General features: G+C 34.5%; 1 protein-coding gene across 1 annotated transcript; it reads right to left on the reverse strand.

The window, feature by feature from the left end:
* Positions 1–17589: 17589 nt before the first annotated feature.
* On the reverse strand, positions 17590–18096 carry LOC114756862 (high mobility group nucleosome-binding domain-containing protein 5-like). The gene has a single exon (XM_028945798.1). The coding sequence runs from the start codon at positions 18094–18096 to the stop codon at positions 17590–17592; it is 507 nt and encodes a 168-aa protein (XP_028801631.1).
* Positions 18097–19391: the final 1295 nt, after the last annotated feature.

Below are 19391 nucleotides of genomic sequence, written 5' to 3' on the forward strand. Positions count from 1 at the left end.
AATATTCTTTATTATTATTTGAGTTAATTTTTATTTGATTTAATTTTGTTTGACTCATTTTTTGTTACTGATGAATTTATTTTGTTTGTCAATTTTATTAATAATAATTCTGACACATTTAATTTTATTTGACTTAATTTCATTATAGATTGTAGATGATAGTGAATCTAGTACCAATAATCCATCCTAACCCAAGAATGCCGCCAATAAGGAGAGACAGCTACAGGATGAGGCAGCATACATACAAAGGGGGTTTTGTCATGGAGGAGGCTATGAAAGTAAGAGTAGATGGAAAAAAGTTTTCTGTACAGTAGAATAATAAAGGACAAGCTGTACGTATCAATAAGTTAGTCAGCTACATTAGAGCGATGGTGCGAAGTACCATGCCAATCATTATGCAGCATTGGATGAAGGTTGATCGCTCAATATAGGATGCTATCTGGGCAGATATATTGGTAAGATATTATAATAGTTTAAATTTGATTTTCTAACAAGTTACCTCACACTAATACGTTGTTTTTTGTGTTTTGCAATCTAGATTTTACATAGATGAAAGCGGAAAGAAGTATGTTCTAGGAATGGCTGTGAGAGCACTATGCTCTTTTCAATATTTCATGGTGAGCAAGTACTTGAAGGATCCCTCCTCAGTAGATAAGTCCTAGGTTTTGAGTTTGGTACAAGACATGGTGAAATAGGAGGATTGGGCTACTTTTGTAACATCACGTCATGATGCAAGATTTCAAGTAATATTTATTCACAATTCTTAAGTGAATAGTCCTTAATATTTAATGTAACTACTCTTTGACCTGAATCCTTTTTGTTTTTATAGGAATTAAGCACCCAAAACAAGAAAAGGGTGAAGAAGAACAAATATCCTTATCAGAAAAAGCATTTGGGGTATGTAGGTCTTGAGAAAGATATGGCAGAGAATTAGGGATCAGATGTTACTATACCCTTTCAAATGCTATGGGCACTAGCGAGGCAAAATAAGGATGGCCAAATTGATAATCCTCGCATCAAAGAGGTTGTCAACAAGATGTTAAGCTTTACTGTGCATTCTTAATTAATATCTTTATGTAGCAAAATTAACAATGATTGTTGTACAGAAAAGTATGTCCCAAGAAGTTTCGCAAGGGACAAATCCTACAGATGGAATAGATATATTGAGGAAGACATTGGGAAATCCTGACCACCCTGGTCTTGTTAGGGGTGTTAGCTATGGAGTCACTAAACAAGCTTACTTTCGGTCTAAGCAAAAGCCTTCAATATCAAGCGCACCTTCATTTGTTGAGTTTATGGAGCTAAAAAAAGAAATATGGTGGTTAAAAGAGCAAGCTAAAGCACAAGCGCTTCTAATTGATAAATTGATCAAGGGGCAAGTACCACAGCAAACTTCCAATCTTAGCCCAAGCACAAAAGATAGTTGCACATTTCCCTCTCTAACTGAGCCCTTCTTTTCTCAATGAGGTATAATATTTCTTACGTTTATATAATTACATTTAATTATTTTCTAATCACACTAAATGATATCTCAATTAATCTTGAGTAAAAAGCTATTTCACTCCTTTAAAGTCACACATATTATCAAGCTCTTCTTTTCTCAATAACTTTATCGAGTTTTATACTTTAAAGGAATTACTATTCAAACTTACTTTCTCTAGAACCTTTTCAAGTTTTGGGCTTTTCAAACATCACCTTTAGTATTGAAATCCCTTTCTTATTCTTTTTCAACTTAACAAGTTTTTCTAGAGCTTTATTTAAACTTCTATTGCTTAACCAAAGTTTCTAAACATTTCTTGATAATGTTATCGAGAAATCCATTTCTCAATAAGGTAATTGAGTTTCTAGCCTTTTTGTATAAAGCTTCATTTGGTTACCCATAAACTTCTTGAGAACCTTGTTCCTGAGACAATCTTTTGAAACAAGCCTTTCAAGTAATTCTTGACAAACCTTTCTAGAAACTAGTCTCTCACTTATGACTTCGAGTTACGCAATCTTAGTTCTACCCTTTCTTAGGATCTTATCAATAACCTCACTTCACAAAAACTTTATTGAGTAAAGATTCTAAGTTTGTCAAATTTAATCTCTTGGTTAACTTGAAAATTGTGTGTTTTAACTCTAAACTAGGATTATTTCTTAACATTAATGACTTGATAAACTTCTAATGACATGCTTTAAGTAAGATTATCGCAAGTTTAGATATCAACCAAGAAAAAAAAGGTGTTGATTGAGCTACTTTATATCATAAGCAGTAAATGCATCTCAACTATTACAAGCTACTAACCTATCCAATTTTCTTTGCAACAGTTACAATGCTTTGAGTCTAATGGACACATACTGAACAACAATTATAAATAGATTGAGCAATCAATAGAGCATTAACAAACATAAACTACTAATCTGGTGCATTTATATTGTTCATTCATTGTTATGTTATTATGAGTTATCTATGAGCTTTAATATTTATCATTCACACTCCATAAGAGAGACTTATAAAATCATTTATTATTCTCTTGTGAGAAACTCAAGATTATGAAAATCTTAAGTGGGTTATTGAAGGGAATTGAAAGACGACGCGCAGCGGAAATCAACTTAAAATTTTAAAACTTTCAATCCCTTGCCCGGATCTACCGATCGCGTTTAAGTCAGGTAGTAAGAAGCATTACCTTCGGTGTTCGATTTTCTGGTGGCTCGGTGATTCCGCCATTCAGGATGCCTCTGCTCGCCTCCTTTGTTGTTCGAAGTCGACAACTCCGGTTGGCTTCCTCTACTGGTATCCACACGAGTAGCCCTCAATCTTGAACGACGTGCTAGTGTCTATGTCCGTCTAGGGTTTTCAAAATCCGTCCTCTCTTCTCACTTTTGGCCGTCCCTTATCTGCTTAGTGCTTTCACTCTCACTAAAACCCTAGCTCCCAATATCATATATATAGGATGCTATAGGAATTATTCATGATAATTAATTTCGAAATTAATCCCAAATTAATTCCGAAATTAATGCAATATCAAATATTGCCTAATCAGATAAGAGAACAATTAAATAAATATGGCTTATATTAAATCCGTCTCACAGATTTTAATTCACCTATTTATTTAATTCAAAATAAAGATATGACAGAATTAATTTACATAGATCTAATTTATCCTTATAAATTAAATCTAATAATTAATATCTCTTATATTTATGTAATATATATATACGAATTTATATATATATATACACGTCCACCCTATATTATTCATTGAATCTAGACATATCTTAGATTCAATGAATCTGGACATCATAACTCGCGTTAGGCTATTTTGTGTGCGACCCTGTAGGCCCATATGAAGTTGGCAGTGGGCCATTAACTATAATGACTCACAAGTCGTAAGCGGTCTCTAGCAAGACATCACGACTACCCAAAACATATGAGGATCATTGAACGATGCAACCTTTCATACAACCATATCGCTTCCCTTTTGTCACACGACATTTTGGTCATGGATGAGGCATGGAGAACGTCATCCTCCTATTCATGACCATTACTTTCTCGATCCCTGAGTAGTCTGAGTATATAAACGGAACTACCTTTCCATTATAGTATGGCCATACATTTCTCAAACTCACTCATCGAGGGGCCCAGTAATATCTCTTTACGAATGTGAGGGACAAATTCCATCTTGACCATTCACATTCCTCCGCATGAAAAACCACTAAGCCTGAACATAGTCTTTATGATCACCCAGTCAAAAGTGACTTTTGACTAGGTCAAAGCTGAGCTTTTCTCATGTAGGAATCCATGACGATCTCAGGTCAAAGGGCACAGTGACATGGTTTATATATGAGAGAAGCTTATGACTTAACCCATGCAGCTCTCTCATAGCGGGTCGGTCCAACACCTTGTACTCTTACATGTGCCTATGACTTTAATTTATATTTCTATATATCTTTAAAGTCATACTGGTCTTATTTCATCTTTGCTCCCACATAGATGACCGACCAGGGACATTTAGGATAAACCATGAGTTATCCAAGGATAGTCATCACAGTAAACATGCAAATAATATGATAACGTAATTAATAAATTCATAAATCAACAATGTTCATAGCAAAATGATTGGCCCCTAGGGCACAATTTCCAACAATTATATCCTTACCGGAAGCAAGAGGCAGCAATTGAGAGGCATGAAATGTTGTATTGGGGCATTAAGAGCCTATTGAATCTTAAAACTTAGAGTAGATCTCTCAGAGGTGCTCTGCAGATTAGACGTATGTTAAGTGATTAGACCGAACTAATATAAATCAACTACTCTCCTTATCAACTCCTTTGGCAAAATCCTTCTAATTCTCACTTGTTCTATTGTTATTATTTAGTTTTAGTTAAAACTTTTAATTTTAATATCACCTAATTCACCTCCTTCTTGTGTGAAACTACTATTCTAACATTGAAGACTTTACATGGCAGTTGGAAAGTCAATTACCCTGGAGGTTTTAAAGCCTCCATGAAATTCTCTAGTTTTTCACATCAACTACATAGACGTCTCTCTCAAAATCATCATGAAAAGCCTATTTTGGCTGTTTTAAAAGACCTTTTCTATAGTAGTGTAAAAGGCCATTCACATGAAGAAAGGTGGAAAGAATGAGCTTATCTCTTAGCTCATATTATAATGCCACCACACAAAATTACACCGTATCGTATAAGTTTCTCAAAGTCTACCCTTTAGGAGGCTCAGATAATTGTCTTTTCACTTTTATCTTATATGTTAAAAACATTTCTCATCATTTATGGGTGCACATGGCATAATATTGACAAGGATCTGGAGGAAATAACATTATAAGATTTGTCCTCCTTTTAGAAAATGTAACATCTTGACTTTTGGGAGTAGAAGTACTAAACATAGCCTGAATTGGATAGGCTACTAGACTTTTTTTAGCAGAGGTCCTAAAGATGAGAAAGGAAGTCAAAGCAGTTTCAAGGACTAAACTGCAAAGTAAAAGTTTTCAGGGGTTGAAGTATAATCGAAGCTAGAGGCTCCAATAAAGTCTCAAGGACCCAGGAAGGGAAAAGAAGCAAGATACAAGCCAAAAGTTAAATTAGAAGCCTCAAAGAGATGGTTTTATAAGGTTGAGCCCAAGCAGGGTTAAAACCATAAATTCAAAAAGTTACAATCATTAGAGGTAAAAATAGAAAGTATATAAAAAATTTCAAGAAAATCCTAAAAAATGAGAAATAATATTCTAAGGCTCTTTTGTGAAGAGAAATGACAAAAATACCCCTAAGGCAACTTAAATGGAAATTATAAGGTTATGACCAGTAAAAAGTACATTGTTTGAGGTAATTATTTAAAATAGCAAGAGACCTAAAAAATGTATGTAAAAATGACGTTAAATGGTTGAAAGTTTGTTCTAATTTATAAAATTAGTTTCGTAACCAAAAGGCTAGTGGAATGGCTTTAACAAAATATTAAGCCGGTTATACCGTTAAAAGGGTATTTTAGTAAATAATTTTTATGCAAGGCTTAAAGGAAGTGTTATGACCTGAGAAAATTCATAGATATTCTCTAGAACTAAAAAGAATTTATGGAGTAGACAGAAGAATTTTCTAAGCTCTGGAAGGCCATCAAGAAAGTCATAAAATCGTGAGCCAAGTAAATTAGAAGGAAACTTAAGGACTAAGTTTTGATCTAATGATTAGGATTTAATCTCCTTTCTCCTCTACCAAATTTATGACACCTAGCACCTTCTAGAAGAATGATGTAAGGATGTTGTAAGAAGGTAATACAATGGTGATGCAAAAGTCCACTTGAACTTCTAAGTTTGCCCTTATCCTTTCTATTAGCTGCCAAGGGCATTTTAGTCCATTCAAGGCCAAAGTTTGGCCATAAATATAGCCTCTCCCCGCTCCATTTTTGGCCAAGACAAGATTAAGAGGGGAAACTCTTGTAAAATTGATTCTTGGAGCATATTCAAGAGGAAGACACCACCTTTGATCATCTAAGTTTGGATCTAAGGTTAGTAAGTTGTTCCCTCTTGTTTCTTGCTTTGTATTCTTGAGTTTAATCGTTGACAAATATGGAATCCCCCAAAAGGGAGGTGCTGGCGGAATTTATATAAGTTTAGGGGAGGATGATTTTGATGTTATATCTAGTTAAAATACAATAGCCCAAGGGTGTTTCAAGTAGTTTTATGTTAATATGTGAAAGATTTCATGATTGTTTAAGGAAGGTTAGTGTTAAGTATGAACCCTAGGATGTGATTTTGATGATTCTAAGGCTTCCAATGGGTTTAAAATGGAAAATGGTGTAGTGTAAACTTAAAGAACAAGTATTGGAAGCATTAAAATTAAAGTTGGAATTTTTGGATTTCATGAACCCCCATTATTCAGCCACCATTGATTTTTGGGCAAGGAGTTAGATTTTCATTAATCCAAGCTCATATTTGGATTTCTTGGGTAAAATTGTATAGGATTGGCCTAAGAGAACAATTGTTACAAAGCTAGAATATTAATTCAAAAATTAAGAGAAAGAGGTCAAGTTCAAGAGAGTTAGTCTTGAACCTTGTATAGTCTCTTAGTTCTAATAGATTGTGTGATTATTATAGTTATGTTTAGGACCTTGGAACATCCAAGAAGATGTTTATTGATGTTGACCGAAAGCCCTTGTGGTTGGAAAGTCAAGGGAGTCAAAGGAAAAGCAAGAGGAAAGCTTGAAGTACAAGATAGTGAACTTACCTTTTATGTGCTTGATGTGGTATGCTTATGTATTAATTTGTATTTGTTGATTGTATGATGTTGTGACATGATGATTGTTGTTGGTAATACTGTTCTTAATATGTTTTCATGGCCATGCATTTTTATACCGAGCATAAAGCATAATGGCATGTCACCAGTTAACTTATGTTTATGAAAAACTACATACCATACATTAGCATCCATCTTGTGCATATATGTGGTAATGTTTACTATTGAGATTCTCCCGAATCTCACCCCTCCCTAACCGACCATTTAGGTCAATTATTTATGGGCAATAATGGCATGAGAAGCAAGGAGAAGAAAGTGGAGAGTTATTCATGTTAATGAATGAGATTGTTGATGAATGTATAATTCTCCTATTTTGTAAATTATGTTTATGGATGCCAATGATGCCATATAATTAATTATAATGTTATAACATAAATAAAAGTGTATGAGCATGAATGGGAAAGAGTAAGCCCACGTTATGTATGCCAAAAAAATACAAAGAATTAAAGTAAGAAGTGGTTAAGGGATAAAACATAGGTCCTAGGACAGTGAGTTTGTAACTTCAATTTGACCTATCAAGTAAATGAGTTAAGCCATGAGATTTGGCAAGCTTATATTACACATCACAAGCTTTAAAATGAGATGCGTACATAAGGAGATATAAATTCCAAAATTTAAGGCACAGAATTTGGAAGTTCTAGAATTTAGCAAATGAACAATAATCTTTATTGATTAAACTGTAAAAATTGACAAGAGATAAGTCTAGTTTGGTATTTTCTTTCCATAGAGAGCTTTCCAGAGATTTTCGTAGAATTTTAGAACACCTCAATACAATTTTTATAAAATTGGTTATGATTTTTCAAAGTTAGACCTGAAATCTGGAATTTAAACAATAAATAGTAACCCAAGTAATTATGTTGAAATTTTAAATCCATGGGCTTGTGTCGTGATCTACTTGAACCATAACACTTATGGATGCATAATCTGAGAGGTTAAAGAAAGGATATTTCAAAAAACATCAAATTACTTTATATAATTATAACTTCGACCAATTTTTTTAACGCTTCCTTATTCCAAAACTTCTTGCATTTGTTCCATTAATTCCCTTTTATTATAGAAAATTCTCTAATTTTTCTCAATTCATAACTTGGCTTGCAAGTTTTCTCTTTGAAATTTCCAAAAATTACCCTTATTTGGCATAATTAGGCTTTAAATAGCCAACATTCTCATCTCTTGAGGATCACATCATTTTTATAAGGGTTAAGGTGCAATTTTAACAATGAAGTTTTCTGTTAAGAGCATCTAGCACCATTAAGTTTTGAAGGGTGCAAAATTATACACAACCTTTATAAAACAAGGCAATTTTACCATTCCGTTAACTGTGTTAAATGTCCGTCACCTTTTAGTTCAGTGGGTCCCACATTTGTGCACATTTCCTTTGCTTTTCCCTTCCCTTTTCCTTTGTCTCACCCTTCTCTCTCTCTCTCTTTCTTCGCTCGCCTGACATACTTATTCTTCTTATTCTCCATCTTTCTCTCTCCTCTCTTCACCTCATTTAAATTCTAGTCTCCCTCCCGACTTTCTTATCAAATAACAACAGGTGCCAAGCAGTCAAAACAAATCCCAACCATAAACAATTTTTAATGGCCTTCCTCACACCAAATACAAAACAGAGGACTCTCTTTCACAGAAGGAAATTTCTTTCAATAAAGAACACAGTTTAGGTCCTTTTCAACTCACCTGGCACGTCCTTTGCAACTTAGAGCTTGATGAATAAAGCTAAATAATTCAAGAATTATGGCAGTCCAAGCAGATTAATTCCAAACAATTGGAGGCCTAACCATCTTTATAAAAACTATCCTTTGATGATTCTTTCCAACTACATCAACCAAGCTTATTACCTTGATTTTTCTCCCTCGTCTCATCAAACAAACTCAACAGAATGTGGTCGGCTGCCTTCCAACTCGTTAGACCACATAACATCTTGTTTCCTTGTGTTGCCTCCTTTGTTCGCAAAGTCGATGGCCTCCAGTGTCGATGCCTCTATCTCCTTCTCAGATGCATCAAATACAATAGTGCACACTCTCCTCCCTTAAGCTTCTCATGGAGAACAGTCATTTGGTTCTTGAATTCTAAGTTCCTGTTGCCAGAGGAAGAGGAGATGAACTTGAAAAGGGGAGAGAGATAGAGAATTGAGTCTGATTTGTTGGGAGGAGGAATTGACATAAAGAGAAGGAGGAGAGATAAAATTTAAGAGGGTGATGTGTAATGTTTTTAGTGAAAGGATTATGCTGAGCCAAACAGATAGACACATAGCTGGACCCACCTTAGAAAAAGAAACAGCCGTTTAGACCTATTAACAGAAGCGATGAAATTGCTCCGTATTTTAAAGTTTGTGTATAATTTTGCACCTTTCAAAACTTAATGGTGCCAAATGCTCTTAGCAAAAAACATTATTGTTAAAATTGCACCTTAACCCTTTTTATAAACTCATATAAATCTTCAAATAATTAGTTTCCATTTTTACCCAATTATTTGAGACCTCCATATATTTTAAATAGTTGGTTTGGGCTAAATATCACTTAATTAGTCAAAATTCTAAAAATATCATAAACTCACTTTTTGAGGTATTTTTATCATTTTAAACCTCAAATAGGCCAAGTGAAACATTATTTTCCTTTTTTTTTTAAAGAAAATTTTTAGAGCTTTCAAGCATACTTTTCATCATTACCTCTATCAAACTTTGCATAATTATGATTTTGCCATTGGTTAGGTTTAACCTCAAAAATCATCTCATTTGGGTTTCTAACATAACCTTTAGCTCATATTCTTTTTTTTTTCATACTCAATTCTTGAGGCTTCATTTGAATCTCTAACTTGATTCTTACCTTAGCCCTTGAAAACTTTCACTTTGCAGTTTAATCCTTGAGGATCATTCCAACTTTTCATGACATTTCTAGGATTTCTACTTAAAGGAGCTTGGTATTCTACTTGAATTAGATAATTCTTAAACTTTTAGGCCTAAAATTTAGGATATTACAAGGCCAAGCTGCTATTTGCAGTGTTTCAACTCTACGGGAGATGTTCAACAATAATTGGTTCTGGTCCCTTCTACAAAAGCGAGATTATAACCAATCCTTTAACTATCTTGGCTATGATCTGTGTTACACATTACTTCTATTATACCCTAAGGTCCAATTAGAACCATTTCAAACCATTTTGGATGGCCTTAAGCTCATAAAAACGTAACTAAGAGTTTATTTATGGAAACACTGTTCGTTGTGCATTTTCTAGATTACACGTCCAACTTTGAAAAATGATAACTAATCCTAAAAACATCATATGAGGTGCTTCAAATTTCTACTTTAAGTTCTTTCAATGTTCTTTAAGGAAAAAATATCAGACTAGACTTATCTCTTGCCAATTCATACAGTTTATTCATTAAACATTACTGTTCATTTGGTAAATCCTAAAACTTTCAGATTTCTTACCTCAATTATGAAAATTCATATCTCTTTGTGTACACATTCAATTGAGGTGATCTACTTCTCATTTTAAATTTTGGGATGTTTACTATGTGCCTGCTAAAGTTTGTAGCTTAATTTATTCATTTGATAGGTTAAACTGGAGCTTGAAACTGACAGCTCTAGGACCTATGTTCTTCTCTTTACCTTTACTTGCTTTAATTCTTTTTATTGCTTTGACATGCATAACTTGGTCTTACTCTTTTCCATTCATTCTCATATATTTTCATTCATACCATAACATTCTAATGAATTATATTGCATCATTGGCATCCATAAACATAATTTACATAATAGGAGAATTATACATTAATCTCATTTATTAACATCAATAATTCTCTACTTTCTTCTCCTTCCTTCTTATACTATTATTGCTCATCATTAGTTGACCTAAATGGTTGGTTAGGAAGGGGTGAGATTCAAGGGAATCTCAGTAGAAAACAATACCATATAATCATGCCAAATAGATGCCAATGCATTACATGTGGCTTGCTTATTTTCTTGTTAATTAGTGACATGTTAGCGTGCCTAAAGCTACCTTCTTGATGCATGGCTTTGGAGACATAATCTAATAATCATAAATAGCAATCACAGTAGCTAAAACATGTCACAACAATATTCGAACACCATGTACATAGCAACACACGAGCATATAACATCAAGCAATGATAATAGGTAAGTTCACTACCTTGTACTTCAAGCTTTCCTCTTGCTTTTCCTTTGACTCCCTTGACTTCCCAACCATAAAGCTTTCGACCAACATCATCAAACATTCTCTTAGATGTTCCAAGCTCCTAAATATAGCCATAATGATCATACAATCTATTAGGACCAAGAGATTACATAAAGTTCAATACTAGCTCTCTTGAACTTAACGTTTTCTCTAAATTTTAGGATTAGCATTCTAGCTTTGTAACAATTGTTCTTGTAGGCTAATCCTACACAATTTTGCCCAAGGGATCCAAATATGAGCTTGAATTCATGAAAAGAAAACTCCTTCCCAAAAAACCAGTATTGGCTGAATAGGGGGTTTTGAAATCTAAAAATTTCAACTTTAATTCTAATGCTTCTAATACTTGTTCTTTAGGTTTACCCTATACCCTTTTCCATTTTAAATCCATTGGATGACTTAGAATCATCAAAATCACATCCTAAGTGGCATAAATAGATCTGGCCAAATAGTACACTTGGATTCCATAACATGCAATTTTTCTAATTTCAATGCAATATCGCTTAAATCAAGCTATAATCAATGACTTTAAACTAAGTTTGACATCAAAATCATCCTCCTTTATCTCTTATAGATTTTAGCTAGCACCTCCCTTTAGGGGAATCCATATTTTTCAACCATCAAACTCAAGAATACAAAGCAAAGGTGGTATCTTCCTCTTGATTATACTTCAAGAAATAAAATGGCAAGAATTTCCCGTCTTGTTCTCATCTTGGCCAAAACATTAAAGGGGTGAAGGGCTATTTATAGCCAAAACTTGGAAAAATTACACATAGGTCCTAAAGAAGACAATTAATTCTAAAAAAGTCCCTGGAAATCTCCAAATGCTTTCTAAGTCCCGAGGGACCTCAGAGCAAAAAATTAGAATTGTGAAATTACCTACTTGCCCTTACTGATTAAAAAGGAAAGAATAGAGGGAGAGAAGCTGATTGGCTTTAGTTAGTGCACTAGATTTTTATGCATGCATGAGGAAGAGAAGCTTCTGAAAGAAGGAACGAAGGTCAGCGTTGGTGCTCTATTATTACAGGCAAGCTATATTTTTCTTCATCTTCTTTGTAGGTCTTATCATGAACAATATTTCTCTTCTTTCATACACAAACAGTCTTAAGTTTAATGTTGGTTTGAAAAATTGATTGGTTGTGGGTATGTGGGTATTAACTATGTAATTCAACTCACTTGAACTATCAAGGGAGGCTTATTTTAGTCATATGTGGTTTTAATCATCTTAGGTGTGGTTTTGTTATGTGTGGCTAGGGTTATAAAGCAATACTCTATTTTTCAATGAATGATGCTCTATTTTTCGGTCATTGATTTTGTGTTGCTAATGAAAATGAATGGAAAATAACATATTTTTATTATTGTAACCCCTGTAATGTGATGGCTAAATGTCTTATTAATGGGTACATCGAAGGTTGTTAATATAACTATATGACTTGTTATTAACGAGTGATTATGACAGGGTGATATGAAGGATGACAACTTTAAGTGAGAAGCATTTGTTTTGTTACCTCCATATAGGAGGACAATTTATTAATGGTGTAGAAGGTGAAACGCAATATGCTAGAGGTGGTGTGAGAACAATAATGATAAAGAAAAGGACATCATATAAAGAATTTAGAACAATGGTAGCATTAATTGTGGGAAAAGAAAGTAATAGAATGGTTATAAAATTCATAGTAACCTTTGATGAGTATACATTTGTGGACCTTGTAGATGATGAAGGAGTGGAACATTTGATTAATGTCACATCCAGCATTATGGTGATTAGAGATAAGAAATATTCTCAAATTATTGAGGATTAAAAATGATAAGGAGAAGTAGAAGAATTTTGGTGGAAAATATTTATTATGATTTTCCAAGCCAATTATGGAAATTTGACTAATTAAGGAAAATTGGTCAAAAGTAATTATGGAGAAATATTTCCAAGTCTTGGAAAATTAAGGAAAAATGAGGATAATATCCCTTGAGGATTATATGAAATTATAAAGTTGGTTTTATGACCAAATTACCCTTAGAGAAATTATAAGAGAATTTAAAGTGTGATTTAGGCAAATTAAGGGATTTTATTTGGAAAATTCCAAATAAATATTTTAAGAGGAATAAAATTCCAAGAAAATTTCTATGAAACCCCAAGGAATTATATGAGATTATGGAATTAAATGAAGACCCTCAAGTATCTAAGATTTTTCCAAATACTTGTGAAAAGTGGAAAAATCCCTAAAGAGGAGGAAATTAATTTTGAGGCAAAGAAGGCAATTTGGGAAGATAAAAATGAGGAGAATAAATTAAGGATCTGATAGAAAATAATTACAGAGGCCAAACTACTATAATTATAGAAAAGAAGTTAAACTCAGAGCCACAGTATACTGATAAAGCAAGACTAAAGTCTTGCAAATCAAATGGATCACATTGAGCCATGTGTCAAGCCCCTAATGGAGAGGATTTGAACTTGCCAAGTGTCACTCCTCAAATGGAGAAGATCTTGACTTTTGGTAATTAATTTCATTTAGATTTTATTAATTATGAAAGATTAAGTAAGCACTTGACACATGGCATAGCATTAATGGATGGTAGTTGGGATATTTTGGCTTGAAGAGAAAGCTATTCCTCCCCCTAATTCAGATTCATTTCGTCCAAGAGGGAGAAGGAGAGAAAAAGAGTGATCTTCAAGTGTAAACAAGAGAAAGCTTGCACCTTTGACCATACTACCAAGGATTCTAGATGGGATCTTGCTTGGTTTTCTTTCTTTCTATGGTTGAAAAATATGTTTCTTCTCTCCTTTGATGGCTGGCCGAACTGGATGTTTAGAGGGAAAGGAAGTTTTGTTCATCACACTTGCTAAGACACATCAAAACATCTCCACCCAATGTGGTTAGTGAAGACCCACTACCATTGCCATGTGGTTCAAAAATGATACTAACCCCAATTCTAGAAATGAATTCAACAAAGTGGAAGGGTTCGGTTATTAGAGAAGGACAAATTTTTCCTAATGCAGTGGCTCTTAGGCAAGCACTATATAGGTACAGTATTGTTGAGAAGTTTTCATGCAAATTTATAAGGAACAATCAACAAAAGATCATTGTGAAGTGTATGGCGAAGGGATACCCATGGTACATGGGTGCATACTCAATGGGACAAAGAGAAGATTCTAAGTTCTTAATAATACAAACATTAAGAAGTTAGCATGTGCATTATACGCAGGACAGCTTCGTTGTATCTCACTCTAGAAGGTCAAACTTAACATCTTCAATCAGGATAGATTCTTTGAGGTGTAATAAAGACAAGAATGCTAATGAAATTAGAAAAGATTTGTATAGAGAATATGGGATGTGATTGAATTATAGTCAAGCATACAGGGGTAGAGAAACAGCATTGAGGGAAATACATCATCGTGCACAGGATTCATATATGGTGATTTCCTAGATTTGTGAAAGGCTTATTGAAACTGATCTAAACACAATTGCTCGATGGGAAGGGTTGGATAGTAATAGATTTAAGAGGGTGTTTATTGCTTATGGATGCTCAATTAATGGATTTTTAGAAGGGTGTCAAAATATACTTTATATAGACAGATGTCATCTAAGTGGTCTTTATAGGGGGACATTGATTTCAGCTAATGCATATGATACAAACAATGAACTACTTCTATTAGCAAATGATATAGTCAGTAGGGAGACATATGATGATTGGGCTTGGTTTCTCTAGAATGTCAAAGACATAATAAGATTAGTGGAGAGAACAATAATTTCATATCAGAATAATGCCATTATATGTACTGTGCGGATAATATTTGGTGGCGAGAGACATACTTTTTGCTACAGGCGTGTGAAAGAAAATTTTAGTGCGTATTATTTAAAAATTAACTAAGGTAGGGGATGAGTTTCAGGTACTTCAAAGGAGGTCACATTGAAAATGCTGGATAGAACCACCTTCACGAGGATTGAGGATGAATATGTTGCTGTAATAGAGAAACTTAGATCATTTTGTCCACAATTAGCTGATTAGGTTGAGACTCAAGGAGATGTAGATCGATGGGCTTTAAGTAAGTTTCCATTTAAATGATGGAATAACATCACTACTAATGTTACGGAGTCGTTTAATGCCTAGATTTTAAAGGAGAGGAAGCACAATGTGTTAGTTCTCATGCATGACTATATGGAGAAATTAGCCAAGAAGATGGTTGCAAGCAAAATAGCAATGGGAAATTGAATAAATAGCGTTACGCCAAATATTGAGTCCAAGTTGCAAGAAAAAGTAGCAAGAGCGGAGAATATGTATAGTGTATATTATAGAGATAATCGAGTTCAAGTTCATATTACATCTCCTATTGGAATAATTTGTGTCACTGTTGATCTCACGACACACAAATGCACTTGGTTAGCATGGCAAATGAGTGGAGCACCTTGTGTTCATGCATATGCAATGATAAGGCTACTTCACGGTAGTGTCTATGAATTTGTAAATGAATTGATGCAGTAAAAATCTGGTGTAATCCTATTGTCGATAGTTAAACCTGTTAATGACTTCAAAATACTCCCAATTTTTTTGTTAAGGTCATTTATATGCTGATAATACAATCTATTTAGAAGCTATGGTATCCCACAAAGTAAGTTGTTAGGGGCACTGCCCAGGTTGTTAACCACTTGTGTTTGGGTTATCAACAACTCCTGTTGAGGTTGTAAATGAACTTATGCAGTAGAAATCTAGTGTAATCCTATTATGTACAGTTAAAACTGTTAATGACTTCAAAATGCTCCTAATTTTTTTTGTTAAGGTCATTATATATGCTGATAATACAATCTATTTAGAAGCTATAGTATCCCACAGAGTGAGTTGTGAGGGGTACTGCCCATGTTTTTAGCCACTTGTGTTGGAGTTGTCAACAACCCCTGTTGAGATTGTAAATGGATGTGGCAGAGAGGACTGTGATCTATGCCTATCATGTCATCATGATTACCATTGTTTAGGACAATTTATTTACTCTCCATTTATGGAGATGATCAGAGTGTGGAACGAAGAATGTCCTCTCTTGTCAAAACACATGAATGCTACTACAAAAACATCATAACCAATCAAGGATGTCAATACACATTAACATATCTATCCAACTATCATTACATGGTTAAATGAAGAATCAAAATCTAAACTTTACATTCACCTGCCATTATGCTGTTAAATAAAAAGAACTAGATACAATTTATGCTCGTCGTTTATTTCTTCCTCTTGCTTTGGGGGTTTCCTCATAGCAAAGACAGCACTTAATCACCATGTAGGTTGGTCCGATGAGTTACGAGGCGCCATAAGAACCCAACCTTCAAGTCATGGATTTCTTGAGGGGAGTACCTAGGCATTGTGTAGCCGTCATCACCATGCTCTATGTCATCCCACATTTGTAACCAACTGAAAACATGAACCCCATAAGAGTTCCTGCAAAGGAAAAACCAGTACTTTAGTCAATGAACTTTAGCTCCTAAAAGCTTAAACACACAAACTTGCAATGTACAACAACAACTCACGTGTCAGATTGCACATGAACTTTTGCTCATGTGACATCCTTGTCAATTTTGTCCTCTTCCTGAAATAGTGCTGGCTTCACTACACGAAGCACTTGGTAGAAATAATCTTTCTGTAAAAAAGAAAGAAAAAAAAAAGAAACAGGTTTAACAGTAGTGAATGACAAGTAGCACTAACAATCTTGACAGTAGCGAATGAAAAGTAATCAGTAGGCATTAACAACCAGGACAGTTATACAGACAAGCAACCATAACAAATTAACAAGTAATATAATGAATGAAAAGTTATGCATATAATCCCTTTTGCCATGAATTGCTTAGGATCTATCTGTCCTTTCCTAAACCCTTGCTTCCTCTTTAGTATCTTTCCCATTTTGATTGAATCTTCTTCCTCTCTTTGTATTCTCAACATGGTCGAATTATCAACTAATAAATCAAAGGCATAGAAACGCATAGTTCTTACATCCATCACATAACAGAACCAATGGTAATTGAAAAGGGTGGGGCCAAATATGAAGTCATAATCTCCAATGTTATATCCTAAGTACTCTAGTAAGATTTCATGTTCATGGTTTTCCATGCTCTATGTAAGAGGACCAGCGGCCATTGTTTGCATGAACTCAGGTGAAAATATGTGCCTACTGACACGACCATAGTTCTTTTTCTCATCTCCCACCAAAGTTCTCACCACCATAGACATGAATTATATCACAAACACAAATAATTAGTCATAATCATAATGACATTGCTACTTCTCTACCTATGTAAACAACTATCTTACCCTATCGTTCATCCATTTCCTATCTTGTAGGCAGCAAAGCTCAGTACATGTCAGAAAGTACCCATACATCTCTACAATATACCTACAGCAAAAGAAATAATCAGCAATTAAGTTGTATGTCTAAAAATATTGTCTGTTAGTTGTCCTAATTAGAATCAATCCCAACACTTACTTGCCACCTTCATCTTCATCACGTCTTGCCGTTAGCATGTGGAATAATTCCTCTTTCTCATCAAGTTTTCTCTTACCACGGCCTTTTTTCACCTCCTCTAACCAATTACACAGCTTCTCACCCGTGTTGATCTTCTTACTTCTATTTGCTATTGTGCTTCCTTGTTCATTTCATCCTTTCCCTCCTCATCATTGTCTTCCCCCTTATCCTCTTTTGCTACTACATCACTAGACTTGTCTTCAGTTTCTTTTTCTCCATCATCCTCTAATTCAGAGTCGCTCCCTTCTCCTTTCTCTTTATGTTGAGATTGGCTCTCTTCTTCAGGCAGAGTACTTTTCTCCTTTTCTTTATCATCTTTTTCTAGTTCACTCCCTTCTCCATTCTCTTCATGTTTAGATTTACTTTCTTCTTCAAGCGAACCACTTTTTTCCTCTTTCTTATAATCTTTTTCTAGTTTACTCTGTTCTTCCTCATCTATTGAATCTTTTGAGCTTCCTTTACCATCTCTACCAGTTTCTTCATCTTCACTTGAGTTCTTTTCATCATCTTCGCTACTTACTGCTTCTACCACATCTTCCTTCTCACTCTCATCTGTTAACCTCAACTGTAAAGAAGCCAACTCTTCTCTAATTGTCGACACCAACCCTTCAACCATTGTCACCAACCTTTCATACATTCTCTTTATTTCTTGTAAAATAACAATAATTAAATTAATCATTACTCCAAATTGTACACAACACCAAAATAAGCTCAACATTATTTACTTACCAAGTAGGTTAACTTTATTTCTGTATTAGATACACTAGTTGAAGCCCCACCGATATTGGTAACACCATGTAGTAAGCCTCTGTCACTAATAGATAATGGCATTCTCATTTTTTGAAGCATTTTCTTTCCCAAAAGAAAGTATTGTAAGCAATAAATCTGCATATCAAGAAAATGATAACTTAGCTATGCAACAATGACAACATGCAGATAAACCACTAACAACACACACACCGGCCAATTACAACCTACACATAATCCAATCACAACCTATATCTGTGCCATTCACAACATACACAAAAGCCAATTACAACCCACACTTGACCGAATGACAACATGCACAGCATACAGTCACAACCCATAAGCTAATAACAACCTACATTTGTGTCATTCATAATATGCATAGAAGCCAATCACAACCCATACTTAACCGAATGACAACATGCACACAACCTACACATCAACCAATTACAACCTATATTTGTGCCATTCACAACATGCACAGAAGCCAATCACAACCCCTACTTGACCAAAAAACATGTAAGCATATAGTCATAACCTACATATCAGCCAATCACAACCTACGTTTATGCCATTCACAACATGCACAGAAGCCAATCACAACCCACACATAACCAAATGATAACATGCACAGCGTACAGTCACAACCTACACATAAGCCAATAACAACCTATATTTGTGCTATTCACAACATGCGTAGAAGCCAATCACAACCCACACTTAACCAAATGACAACATGCACAGCGTAGAGTCACAACCTACACATAAGCTAATAACAACCTATATTTGTGCCATTCACAACATGCACAAAAGTTAATCACAACCCACACTTAACCAAATGACAACATGCACAGCATACAGTCACAACCTATACATAAGCCAATAACAACCTATATTTGTGCTATTCACAACATGCATAAAAGCCAATCACAACCCACAGTTAACCAAATAACAACATGCACAGCATACAGTCACAACCTACACATAAGCTAATAACAACTTACATTTGTGCCATTCACAACATACACAAAAGCCAATCACAAGCCATACTTAACCGAATGACAATATGCACAGCATAGTCACAACCCAAACATAAGCCAATAACAATCTACATTTGTGTCATTCACAATATGCACAGAAGACAATCACAACCCACACTTAACC

The sequence above is a fragment of the Neltuma alba genome, unplaced genomic scaffold (genome assembly GCF_004799145.2).
Source record: "Neltuma alba isolate B1F8T4 unplaced genomic scaffold, ASM479914v2 tig00010517_pilon, whole genome shotgun sequence".
In the NCBI taxonomy this organism is placed as follows: domain Eukaryota; kingdom Viridiplantae; phylum Streptophyta; class Magnoliopsida; order Fabales; family Fabaceae; genus Neltuma; species Neltuma alba.

Bases quoted from the DNA above. Each gene is read 5' to 3' on its own strand.
- LOC114756862 (XM_028945798.1), bottom strand. From the start codon at position 18,096: ATGGTTGAAGGGTTGGTGTCGACAATTAGAGAAGAGTTGGCTTCTTTA.